Source organism: Marmota marmota, unplaced genomic scaffold (assembly GCF_001458135.2).
Source record: "Marmota marmota marmota unplaced genomic scaffold, marMar, whole genome shotgun sequence".
NCBI lineage: Eukaryota > Metazoa > Chordata > Mammalia > Rodentia > Sciuridae > Marmota > Marmota marmota.
This window is the reverse complement of record NW_026000026.1, coordinates 5,014,950-5,028,039: the sequence shown is the minus strand read 5'-3', so window position 1 is coordinate 5,028,039 and position 13,090 is coordinate 5,014,950. Positions and strand designations below refer to the sequence as shown.

The following is a 13,090-nucleotide window of genomic DNA, read 5'->3' as shown; positions in this document are numbered from 1 at the left end:
ACTTGGGAGCGGCTGCCCCCTGCTCCCTTCCCAAAGTGTCCGCTGCCCAGCAGGGGGGCCCAGGGTGACATGCAGGTACTCAGGAGTGACTTGGCTCCAGGCCCTGGGGACGCAGAGGTCAGCTCCCCCGCCCCGCTCTGCCTTGGGCAGTGTTCGCAGGGACCTTCGGATGGCCAGGGCTGGGGTGCCTCCCGCGGGCCAGGCCCACCCACCACCGCTGTCGTGAACAGTCTCCCTCCAGTGTCCCTGTGCCACTGTCTCTGGCCTGTCCTGGCTGCTTCCCAGCCACAGGGACAGAGCAGGAGCTGCCCAGCTGGTAGTGGTGGCTCATCCACCCCGCTCCCGTCTCGCTGCCCACCTGGGCCCTGCTGGGGAATAGAGGCCCGAGGGGACCACCTGGACCAAGGCTGCTCTTGGCTCCATTGTTCTACATTTCCTCCCCTTCTCCCTCTCTGGGCACGCTGGCGTCAGGACAGCCCTTCCTGCTGGGCCTGGGGATCCCGCCGGCACCTCCCCGGGGGCAGATGGGAGATTTAGGTGGTGTCTGGCCTGTGGGGTGCCTGGTCCCCCACATCTGGAGCCGAGGCAGCCGGGCGTGGCTGGCATTCTGAATGGACACCCCCTCGTGACACTCACCGGGTTTCTCTAGAGTGAGACCTTGATGTCCTGGGACCCCTGAGTGTCCCCATGAAGAAGAGGCTGCAGGGCTGGCGGCCTCCTCCTCAGGCCAAGGCCCCTGCACATTGCTGGGTCCCTCTCTCTGCCCAGCTCCCAACACGGACACAGAGCCCCTGCTGACCTGGAGGAAGGCCCAGGAGACGGTGCCCTGGAACGTCATCCTTCTGCTGGGCGGGGGCTTCGCCATGGCCAAGGGCTGCGAGGTAAGAGCCGCCGTGTGGGCAGGTCCCCGTCCCCACAGCTCAGACAGGAGAGGGGTGGAGTGGGCCCGCGGGCACAGCCAGGTTCCTCTTTGACAAAGAGGAACAACCATGGTCCCCGACCTCGTGGGCCCGCACTCAGCAGAGGGAGAGGGAGGAGGTCAGATGCGGAGGGTCCTGGGAGCGGGAGGAGTAGGCGTGTGTCCTGGATGCGCCTTCCTTGTTCAGCTCCCGGGGCCTCCCAACGACCCTGCGCGGCAGGGGCCGTGAGGATTCCCTTCTGTAGATAGGGCAGCTGGGACACAGAGAGGTAAAGTAACTTGCCTAAGGTCACACAGATGGAGAGTCAGGATGAGAAACCAGGAGTCTAGAGTCTATGTCCTTGACCCCTGAGATCTGCATGTTAGACACTAGTAGTCGTTCGTTAAAGCTATCCCTAGTGTTAGTCTAGAAGGCTCTCTGAGCGCAGAGTAGGGCTGGGGCCGGGCAGGCGAAGCACAGAGCAGTTCCAGGAGGCGCTCACTCTCAGGCCATGCAAGTTCACGGTCAGTCGGCACTGCCCAGAGGCAGCAGAGCCTCGGCGTTCAATACCTGTATTGTATTATCTCATTTAATCCTCACACTGACCCCCCCCAGGGAAAGATGATGCCTCCATCCCTATTTTACAGGCAGGAAAACTGAGGTGTGGACAATTAGGGAGCTCCCCAAGGTCATGAGCTAGCGCTCTGCGGGGAGCTGGGGTCCAGCCCTGATCTAGTCCCAGGCTCCGCCCTGTGCCGGGCAGAGAGCTCACTGACGGCACCTTGTGAACCTCCCAGGTGGGTTTCACAGGGCTGTTGCTGCCCTCGAAAGGCAAACAACAGACAGGAGGAGGCTGGTGGCCCCTCGACGCCTGCGCAGGTGGGATTCGGAGCCAGAGCTGGCCACTGGGCTCCGCCCCCACCTCCCCCCGTGGTCACACCCACAGCCAGTTGGGGATCACTCTGCCACGAAGGCAGAGAAACCAAATCCCTGCTCACATGCCTTCTCACTTCACTTCAACTTTGATTTTCAGTTCAGGTCACGTTCCCGAGTGGGACACCTGTCACCAGGGCATATTGTTCAGGTGACCAGATTTGGGGGCTGAGCTTGCCTCTTCTCACTGGGGTGCTTTGACAGGCCTCTCGACCTCTCTGGGCTCCAGTTTTCTCATCTATAAATTGGAGATGATTTTTTTTCATCTACACAAGAAATGGGAAGAAAGTAAGATAATAATGAACCCAGGTTGACAAGTGCCCGTCCCATGACCTCACTCCCTCCTGGGGCCACAGTGTCTGCAGGAGGTGGACTCTGAGTTGTGTGGTGAGGAGCGGGTCCTTAGTTTGCGCCCTTGGAGGGAGAGAAGAGAGAGGGAGAGGGGGGCTGGGGACACCCCGCCCCACAGAGGCTTTAGAGCGTCCTGACTGGTCAGAGGTGGCCAGGCCCTGGTCTCCCAGTGTCCACTGTCCGCAGACCTGAGCTGATAGGACTCCGGGCCAGAGGGCTCTTCTGGGGCCAGGTCAAACTGACTGCACGCTGAACCTCCCCTGCGAGGCCCCCCCCGAGGGCGCAGGAGGCACACACAGGTCCTCCGTGAGGTCCTCCGTGAGGCACGTGTTGATGAGGATCGTTTATTGCAGAAAGAGAAACTCACACAAGTGAGCAGAATTCAAGGAGAACAAATGACAGGTGAACTAAAGGACTTTTTTTTGGTCTCCATTTTAGGAGTTTCAAGGCCAGAGAGGTTAGGTGACTGGTCCCAGGTCACACAGCTCTCTGGTAGCAGGGCTGGATAAGAACCCTGGTTTGTCTGCCCCTCTCGCTGTCGCCTCCTGTGGGGGTATATCAGGGGAGGCTTCCTGGAGGAAGTGACTTGTGGCTCAGGTCTGGCCTGAAACGCAGTGAACCAGGTCCCCTGGGTTGGAAGCCGAGCTCCTCCACTTCGTCCTGTTTGGTCTTTGCCAAGTTATTCGACCCCTTTGGACCTCGGTGTCCTCACCTGGAGTGGAGATCAGTGACCACCGTAGACTCATCGGGATTTTGAAGCTGGCAGCGTGGGCGGGGCACTTAGGCCTGACTCACTGGCGGCCCTGCCTGGAAGCTGGGGAAGGGGAGCTTGGGGTCAGGAGCAATGGTGTCATGAGCACAGCGACCTGAGCCCAGCCCGGCCCAAGGCAGGGGACTGGGAGGGCTGCCCTCGCCTCCCGGAGCCTCTGGGCTCGGCAGGGACAGTGGTGGGGTCCTGCTCCACGGGGCCAGGCTCAGGGAGGCCAGGCTGGCTCTCGGCCCAGGCCTGGGCAGCGGCCCGGGGTTCTGTTCAACAGGGCCTTTGTGTGGTGGCCGCCCCTCTTCCCCAGCCTCTGCTGGTACCATCCTGTCCCCCGGGCAGCTGAAGCCCAGCCCAGGAGTGACCAGAAAGCTATGGCACAGCCCAGTGTGTTGGCCGGGCCACAGCCAGGCCACCCGAGGCTTGGAGACCCTTGGCTGGGGCCCAGGTGAGGCTGGGCGTGTGGCTTTCCCGGGGCTGAGTCCGAGAGCTGGAGGCCCAGCCTCGTGGACGTGAGCTGGGGTCTGCGGCGTGTCCCCACTGCAGGGCTCTGCAGCAAAACCGTGTGCTCACGACTGCCCACACACATGAGCACAAACCCAGAGACTTCCCAGGCCTGCACATGAGCCCACGCACGGCCTGGTGCCTGCCTGACTCGCTGACCTTGGCACGACCTCTCCCTCCTTCACTACTCTAGTCCCTCTGACCGCTTGCTCTTCCTCAGCCACGTCAGACTCACTTGCACCCCAGGACCTTTGCACCACATTTCTCTATTCAATACTCTTCCTGAGATCTCCACGTCCATGTCTCAGCCCCTTGGAGACGACCTCTCAGGCCACCGTAACTAGAGTCGCCCCCCCCTCCGCTCCTCTCTTCCCACCGTGCTCATTTCTGTTGTACCTCATCTACCCTCCGACGGATCCAGGGCAGTTGTTTGCTTATTGGTGATCTGTCTCATGGGGACAGGGACCAGACCTGTCCCAGCCCCTGAGATCCAGGCATCCAGGAGTGATGCTCAGCAAGCATTTGTCGTTAGGATCCATAGATGGCGATTTTGAAAATGGATGACAATATAGAAAAGGACCTGGAAGAACAGCGCCCCCAGGTGCAGACCAGCCGCTATAGCCGCGAATGTGTGACCATCTCAGGGCAGAAAAGAGTGGCCTTGTTCATGGCCTTCAGATACACGGAGTCACAAGAGCCACTTCTCTACCGACAGATTGAAGTCACAGGCGCCTGGTGCCGAGTGGAGCAAACCCTGGGTCAGAGACCTGAGCCCTCCCCATCCCTCTCCTGAGGGGAACCCAAGAGCCGGGTGGAATGGCCGAGGCCCAGACTCTAAGCCCAGAGTCACTCAGACAAGTCATTTCACTTATTGGGGCGAATCACTCACCCTCTTTGTGCCTCAGTTTCTTCAACCATGACGTACAGATGTGTACCACCTACTTTGGGGGTTATTATGAGGATCCAGTGAGTTAATATCAGCAGAGACTTAGCAGAGTGCCCGGCACTGAGGAAGCACTATGTTGTGTGATAAATTAAATATATAATAATAATTTTATTCAGTGCTGAGTATGTACAGGGACTCTTTTTCCTGTACTTGTTCAATCCTTAGCACGATCACTTAAAGAAACCAAGGAACAGAGATGGTAAACCGCTTGCCCAATGTCGCCCAGCTGGTAAACGCGGCGATGAATGCAGGGTCCCACAGGCGCATACAGGACTCTTTGTTTTCCTTCCTTTAATCCAAGTCACTGGTCTTGCTTCCTAAGATTCCTATTTAGGGCTGTAGACGCACAGCGGAGGCTGCTGTTTTACGAGCCTTTTAAGGGATTTTTGAGGACCCCAGGAGAGTTTGATTTCACACACTGAACTTGAGCCACAGCAGCCTCCTTGAAAGATGTGGCCCTGCTTAGAGAAGAGACCCGGGAAGAGGATCTGGATGAAGTAGGAAGGGGGGAGGGGGCCTCGTCACGCTAACCCATCCTCCCTCCCTCCCGTCCTGCAGGTGGCCCTCGGTCTTCTTGTCATCCTTGGGGCCACCAAGGAACACAGTTGACCTCTGCATTGGGTGATTCTGAGTCCTGCCATTTCTGGCATCTGGTGACTCGATGCTGCACCGGGCTCTTCCTGGGTCCTTGGTCACTTCTCTGGGCACTTTATACATCAGTTCTTTCTCTCAGCAGCATCCAGGACAGGCACTGTTGTCCCCAGTTTACAGGTTCAGGAGTCAGGCACAGAGAGGCCTCGCGGCCTGGCCAGGGTGGCTCAGGCAGGAAGGACTCCGCCGAGAAACACCCTGACTCTGGAGGCTTCTCTCAACTTTTGGCCGAGCTGCCCCTGACTTGGCTCTCACTGGTTCCTGGCACCCCTGGGGACATCCTGGGGACACCCCTGGGGACATCCCTGGGGTGTGTGTTTCCTAGGAAACAGAGCTTCCGATTCCAAAGGAATGGGAAAGGGAAGGTGAAGTCCCTTTAGTGTCCCCAACAGAACCCCAGGGAGCTGGGGGTTTTCCTCTCCCAGGAAGCTGCCAAAAGTCCCTCCTGCGAGGAGCTGCGCCCAGGACCTGGGTGGCTGCTGGGCTGTTGGCAGGAGGCCCGGCTCTCGGAGGCCAAGATGCAGGGGGCCCTGGGCTTCATCCTGAGCCGGGGCATTAACATTCCCTGCCACCTCCCTCTCCATCTAACTGCATGTGCTCGGCTGGTCTCCGCCAGAGCGGCGGCCTATGGAACAGCCAGTGGCCCCATTAGTTCCTCGCAGTGTCCCCAGGCCAGGGAGGCCTGTCCTACGGTCCCCTGCGCCACCACTCTAGCAGGTGGACCAGAAACACCGTGATTCTGCAAGGACCTTTCTACGGTGAAAACATTTTTTAGCATTTATTATTCATGCATTCAAGGTAAATTGAAAGTCACATTGTACAACCAAGTGTAGTATTTTATTTATGTAAATAAAGCAACGTAAAGCCGTGTTCTAGAAGCCATCATGAAGTCTTAAGTTCTGAATAAGCAGTGAATCTTCTATTAAACACGAAAGAATGGGCAAGGTTTCTTTGGCAAAACACCGTGAATTGGTAGCAGAGGATCCTGGGTTGATCAAAGGACTATGGCAGGAATACATTTGGTTTTAAATGTTAGGGCTTAATCCAGCTCTGCCCTTGATGAGTTCCTAAACCTATACTTCTGTCGTTTTTGACGAGAAAACAAGCTACAGGAGCCATGGAGCATCGTTGTGATCTTATGTGGCACCACCAGGGGGCAGTGTGGAGCAGCACTGGCCCTAGCTCTCAGTCCGGCGCAGGCTGGGCAGCATTGCTAGAGTGGTGGCGCAGGGGACGGTAGGGGAGGACTGTGGTCAGCTCTGGGTGCTGCTCTTCATTAAGAGATAAAGTGACAAAGTAGTGTGTCCAGAGGAAGTGGGGTGTGGGGAGCTTTGCGAAGCATGTCAGCTCATGAATCAGATGTGGATCTCAGTCACTATTTGGGGGGATGGACCGTGGGCAGGTGATCACAACACCTTTCCAGGCTCAGATTCCCCACCACCACCCTCTCCCCATAAAACAATAAAATCCACCGTACAGGATGGCTGGGACGAGTCAGCAGGTAATGTAGCAGGTGCTGGCCCCAGAAAGCCTCCGTCATGACAATTCTTATGACAGGAAACAGTAGTACAATGCTAATAATGTTAGTATTTACATTATCATCCTTATCATCCTTATTATGGATCATAAATATCTTTATTCTTAATAATCATTGATTGTGCTGCTTTTGACATATGTTCATTTGTTCCCTATTATATGTGATATTTAGTATATCATATATAATACTTTGATACATATGAACGTATTATTAGATAATAATTACAACAATGATGAATATTCGCATAAGCAATCGTTGATATTTTGTTAATTGATCACCATCGTTGGAGGAGTGAGACTCGTGCGGAAGGGTCTGATCTTCTCCCTCCCGCTCAAGTTGGAGCCTCGGGGTGCTAGAGCCAATGGAGACAGAATTTCTGATTCTAACCAAATGGGTCATGGGGGACCCTGGGTTCCGGCCCCTGGCTTGTAGGATGTGAAGTCTGGGAGGCCGAGCAGCTGGCTCTGATGGTGCCCTTGGCCGTGCCCCCGCCTCTCTGCCCCGGGTCTCCCGTCTGCGCAGGGGCAGCGCTGTCCCTGCGGCGACGCCCCGACCCCTCGGGCAGCCGAGCGGGCTGGTGTGAAGGCTGTGCCCACCCGCAGGAGTCGGGGCTGTCGGCGTGGATCGGGGGGCAGCTGCACCCGCTGCAGAACGTGCCCCCGGTGCTGGCCGTGCTGCTCGTCACCGTGGTCATCGCCTTCTTCACCGAGTTCGCCAGCAACACGGCCACCATCGTCATCTTCCTGCCCATCCTGGCGGAGCTGGTGAGGGTCCCTCGGGCCGAGGCGGGGGGAGGGCACGCCTTCCCGGGGCAGGAAACCCCCTCCCTGCGACAGAGCCCTCCTAGGGATCCTGGTGTCACTTCTGTCTTCCGAAATGCGTGGAAGTGTCAGAACCACAGTGTCATTTAAAAGATAGGTTTTTTTTTTTCTTCAAGAAATGCATAAATATGAGTTAATATGTTCAAAGTGAAAAAACAAACAAGAAACACCCTCGTTGGGAAAAATGAACCCGGGGTGACATGGAGAGTTTTCTGAGAAGATATAAATTTCCAAAGTTGGATGATGTGGAAAATCTGAGATTCTAATAACAGGCAAAGCTGTAGCCCCTCTCAAAAGCAGGCTTTGCACACTGTTGAGAACTTGGGCCAGAGAATTCTCTGGGGGTGGGTGGGGCTGTCCTGTGGGCTGTGGGGGTGTTGAGCATCATCCCTAGCTTCCACCCTGGGGGGACACATCACACTGATTGAGAACCTCTGCTCTAAAATCACCAGCCCGGGGTCTCATCAGGGACCAGCTGGAGCGATTTATCCAGAATCTACCTTTGCTGGTGAGAGGGGGCAAGTCTTCAAGGAACAGAGAGTTCCCACCTCACCCAGCTGGTCCCCAGCACAGAAAGAGAGAGGGCCTGCAAGCCATTCAGGAGGTCAGCAGGACCTGATGCCAAATCCAGACAAAGAGAGGAGGGGGGAGAGAGACAGGAGGGAAGAGAGAGAGAATCCAATCTCTCACGTGAACAAAGATGCAAATACTGAAGCAAAGTGAGTCCAGGATCATATGCAAAGAACAAGAAATAATCACGATCAGGTAGATGGTATTCTAAGAATCTGTACCAGGGTTAGCCTCAGGAAACCATCCGTGTTGCTTTACACTTAAACAGATTAAAGAAGACCAAGCCATACGACTATTTCAATATAATCCCAAGCTGACCAAATCAATGTTGCGATCATGTATGGTGTCTATGCCTGGTGTGCCAATGGTGGCACACAAGCTCTCTTGCTGCCCTGCCTGGTTTGGGTTTTAGTTTGCTTATTTTATGTATCAATTTGCAGAGAAGATCACACTGTATCAGCACAGAGCTATAATGTATGCTTTTTCAACCACTGGGGAATATTCCATTCTAAATGGATAGTTGCTGATGAGTTTAAGCAATCTTGGGCTCATGATCATATGGGTGACTCCAGGCTGCTATTATCCCAAAAGGCTGCCTTGATCTTGCTGGTCTGTGCATCCTTGATTACTTTTAGAGAAAAGGCCTACATCTGTGATTCTTGTATCAAAGAGCATGTGCATTTAAAAGGTTAGGTTTGAGCAGATTGCTCTTCAAAGCGACTCCCCAGCTTACCCTCCCACCAGCAGTGTGGGGTGGCACCCCTCATACCCTCAAGTAAAGTTGGATTCAGTCAGACCCTTTCCTAGGATCTCAGGGACCTGGCAATAGGGGTGCTGTGGGGTGGGGGGGGGAGGGGAGGGAGCCTAGAGCCTGCTCTTGCTGGAAACCCTCTGCAGGACCTATTCTCTTCAGTTCTGCTTCTCATCAAATCCACAGAGGGCGATGTCAGAGCTTTCCCAGGAATTTTCTATGCTTCTGGTTGCAGAAACTCCTTAGAGGGGCCCAAATGTCCTATCTTAAGTAAAGTGGCAGAGATTGACCAACATGAATTGCTGGTGAATTTGTCATGTAGCAGAGGTGACACACTGGTGACTGCTGCCTGAGGTCAACCCACAGACAACTTACTCCACAAGTCTAGAACTGTGGGAATGCTTGCAAATGATGCAGCCTGAGCTCTCCTTGTTACTGAAACGCAGCCAGCCCCGACACAGGTGCCCAGAGGGGAGGACCAGGTATGGAGCAGTTAGTTATGTCAGTGCCCTGGTTCTCAGTCCCTGTGTGGTCCCTGGAAGCGGCAGCAGCAGCATCACTGGAGAAATTGTGAGAAAGGCAGTCGTGGGTTCTGCTCAGACCTGTTGGATCAGCCTGTCTGGGGAGACGGGGCAGCCATCTGGGCAGTTCCGATGCTCACTCACATGAGAAGGACAGTCCTGGCTAAATCGCCCCAGCTGCTCCCTAATGAAACAGCCCGTGGCCCTGCGATGTCACTGACTTTGGGAACCTCTCTCCATCTCGTCCTGGTCTGCTGGTCCCTTCCTGCCTGTGTCTGTCTGTACTTCTGGCTGCATGTCTCTGCCTCTCTGTGTCCCTGTTCTCTGTCACTCTGCCAATCTCTGTGCCTTTGTGTCCTTCTCTTTCCAACTGTCTCTATCACTCATGTGGTTGCTCGGTGTCTGTCTGTGTCTTGGTCCCCTCCTGGCCCAGGCCATCCGCCTGAGAGTGCACCCGCTGTACCTGATGATCCCGGGCACGGTCGGCTGCTCCTACGCCTTCATGCTCCCCGTCTCCACGCCTCCCAACTCAATCGCCTTCGCCTCCGGACACCTGCTGGTCAAAGACATGGTGAGTCTGGGCATTCCTAGCCACGGCCTGGGAAGCAGGAGGAGGGGCACCAGGCAATGGGCAAAGCGTCCAGGCTGGACCCCAGGCCCTCCACCTGCCCCGTCTCTGAGCAGCTGTTTGAATGAGGCTGGGGACAGGTTTCAGCAAACACTCTGGGCTAGGCTCACGCTTAGACCATTCCAGCAAACACGCCTAGTGACTGCTTCCCACAGTTGGCTTCAGGGACAAGGGACCTGCCCCTCTCTCTGGGCACTGCTGTTTTCTTGGTTGTTTGACCAACAGCTCCGTGCCCAGAATCTTTAGGAGAGGGGGCAGCAGACACGCTCTGGGACTTAGGGGGGTGGCTTCAGTGTCCAGGAGTGAGACAAAGGAAGCAGAAGCCTGGCTGGGGGGGCTCACCATCTGAGCAGGGCTTCCTGTCCCCTCTCCCCAGCTCCGGCCGGACCCTCCCTCCCTCCCTCCCTCTCTCCCGCCCGCCTGCCGCTCTCCTCCAGCAGCTCCTCCCTCCCCACTGGCTGCCTGGAGCATTTGTTCAGTGTCCTGAGCTGACACAGCCAAGAAGGGTGATCAGCGTCAGCAGGCAGGAGACCCCAGCAGGATAACTGGAGAGGGAGGGACCAAGGGAAGAAGAAGAAAGAGCAGACGGAGGAAGGGGCTGGTGCATTCTGTGCTCTGACCACTGGGGGCAGCAGCGTGGCGAGGCCGGGAGACAGGTGGCAGAGTTTTTAGAACGGGAAATGTCAATATTGCTAAGCACTAGAAAATGGGCAGAACCCGGCATGGGGGATGGAAGAGGTGACTTTGATGGGATGGGAGGGATGGGATGCCTCTCAAGCAGGTGACAGTAGCTGAGGCCTGATCTTGAGAGGCAGTCAGTGTTCCACAAAAAAGGGAGAAGAGCTCTCCAAGCAGAGGGCACGGCAAACACCTGGGCGTGGAGTGGGGCAGAGCTCCGCGTGCTCCAGAAGCACCCAGGAGGCTGCTGTGCCCGCAGCGGTGGAGAGCGATGGGCAGAGTGTGGGCACAGGCCTGGGTCGACGCTCGAGCTGCAGGGGAGGCTGTGTGGGGCTCTAGGCAGGACAGTGATGTCTTTAGAGGCGACTCTGCACTGAGTGGAGTGAATGTTAGGGCAGGAGGGATGTGTGGAGCAGAGAGGAAACAGTGGGGGCAGACGCGCAGGCTCCAGGGCTCCAGAGAGCAAAGAGAAGCCAGAGGAGCAGAGAGACCCGGGGACGGGTGAGTGACCACCACAGACCGCCCACTCGCCTGCAGCTGCCCAAGGGGACATCTTTGACCTCACGGGATCCAAGCCTTGGTAACACTCAGGTGAAGCAAGCAGAAAACCAGATGGCAAAACAGACGTTTTCAACCCAAGGGGACCCAGTGGCCTGGAGAGTCCGGGGGGAAGCGCACAGGCAGGTGCTGGTCAGCTACTCCAAGAGGTGGACTCTCCAGGGGGAAAATGCGTCTCCATAAACAAGTGCAACCTCCCCTGGACCTGCAGAGTGTGTGCGCCCATGTGTGCACACCCGTGTGTGTGTGTGTGTGTGCGGGGGGGGGGGGGCTGTGCTCAGGTGTGTCTGTGGGGGAGGGGCATCACGATCAGACACGGTTGCTCTCCAGTGGCGGGACTTCAGCAGGCCGACCTCCCTGGGCTCTGGGCGGGTGACTTCCTGTCTGGGATCTAGGTTTCCTCACCTGTAGGCGGGTCTGTGCTGACCCCTCCCTCAGCCTGGGCTCCATTTCAGGTCCGGACAGGTCTCCTGATGAACGTGATGGGCGTCCTGCTGCTCAGCGTGGCCATGAATACCTGGGCCCAGAGCATCTTCCAGCTGGGCACCTTCCCAGACTGGGCCAACAACCACTCAGCCAACATCACAGAACCACTCACCTTGACCAATGACACGTTTCGGACCCTCTGAGCCTTCCTGGGGGTTTCCCTGTGGGCTGGGCCCTCCCAGAGGACTGTCACTATTACTTGCTGCTAGGACCCTACAGGATGACCCACAATTCTTTGTTGTCATCCAGTATGCAGCAGAGCAAGGATAACCTCCAGTGGTCCACTTGGGCCCACAGGTTCCTCTCGCATGCGGTTCAAGGCCCCGAGACCTCCCAGGTCTGCGCCTGAGAGCCAGCTCTGGGAGCGTTCTGAGGTGGGATGCAGAGAGCCCACTTTAGCCACACTAACAAATCGAGAATGGGGTCTGTCCTGTACGCTGGGTGAGAGGCCCCCATCCCCGGGAGCACAGCCGGCCTCCTCCCCAGTGGGCTGCTGAGGGCCTCTCTGGAGAGACCATCTTATCTCCAAGGACACGGTTCCCAGAGGGGCTTTGGGGCTGCGCAGTTCTAGGCCCGATGCTTCCTGGCTGGGGGGTTCTGCCGGCTGGGGCCTGTTCTGGGACCGCTGTGTGCCTCCCACCCTGTGACACCCTCCAGTCCCTAGAGATGGGAGGAACGGATGGGCCTGGGCAGGGTCCCCTTGCTGTTTCTCCCAGCACACCCGGGTCTGGGAGCCCAGCCGCCACGGTGCCCAGGAGCTCCGGCTTCTCCTCCTGGAATCCTTCAGTTTGGCCATGATCTGGGGTCAGGCCAAGCCTGGGCCCTGCCCTCTCACAGGGGGCCATGGCCCCGCCAGCCAAGACCCTCCTGCATGTGGCCCCGCGGGCCTCTGTGGCAGGGGGTCCTCACCCATTTCTTGTCCCAGGAACTGGTTGTCATCTCTGCTCCCTCCCGGCCCTCCCACATCTGGGTGGGAGAGAAAGTCTAAGGATGAATCAGGGCCTCGTGGGTGGCCTGGGGGTGGTCTTGGGCAGGCACCTGGGGAAAGGGACCTTCCTGAGCAGGTGGCGGGGCTGGGCAGGCCCTGAGCAGCGGGTGCTTGGGCAGCAGACACTGAAGGAGGGCAAGGAGGGCGGTGCAGCAGCCGCACCAGAGGCTGGAACCTCCCACTTCCCCTTCCTGCTCCCTGAGTGAGGCTCCCTGCAGCGCCCTGGGACACAGGGCTCTGTGTCTACAGCTCAGTGAGTCAGAGGTGTTTCCCCGAGGGCAGGGCGGAGGCCCCTCGGAGCTGCAGACTGGGTTCCACTTCCTTCCCGGGGAGCAGTCAGTGTTAACTACAGCTTCAGCCCACTGGGGTTGGGTGGCCCTGATCCCTAACGTGCGACAGTGAGAGAGGCTCATGCACAGAGAAACCCATGGACTTGTCACCAGAGGAATCATGACTCAAATACTTCTGATCAAAAATGCTACAAAATAAAGAATGTTAATCAACACTG

At 57.0% G+C, this 13,090-nt stretch overlaps 1 protein-coding gene across 3 annotated transcripts in view; it reads left to right on the top strand.

Annotated features, from left to right (window-relative positions):
• The window catches only part of Slc13a3 (solute carrier family 13 member 3), a 63,631-nt gene extending 50,541 nt beyond the window's left edge, over nt 1-13,090 (top strand). For all 3 annotated transcript variants that reach the window (XM_015479151.2, XM_048810791.1, XM_048810792.1), the window contains 4 exons: nt 769-881; nt 7,184-7,345; nt 9,678-9,815; nt 11,564-13,090. In XM_015479151.2, coding sequence (XP_015334637.1) covers nt 769-881; nt 7,184-7,345; nt 9,678-9,815; nt 11,564-11,737 — 587 coding nt within the window. In that variant the 3' untranslated portion in view covers nt 11,738-13,090. The remainder of the gene's footprint in view (nt 1-768; nt 882-7,183; nt 7,346-9,677; nt 9,816-11,563) is intronic.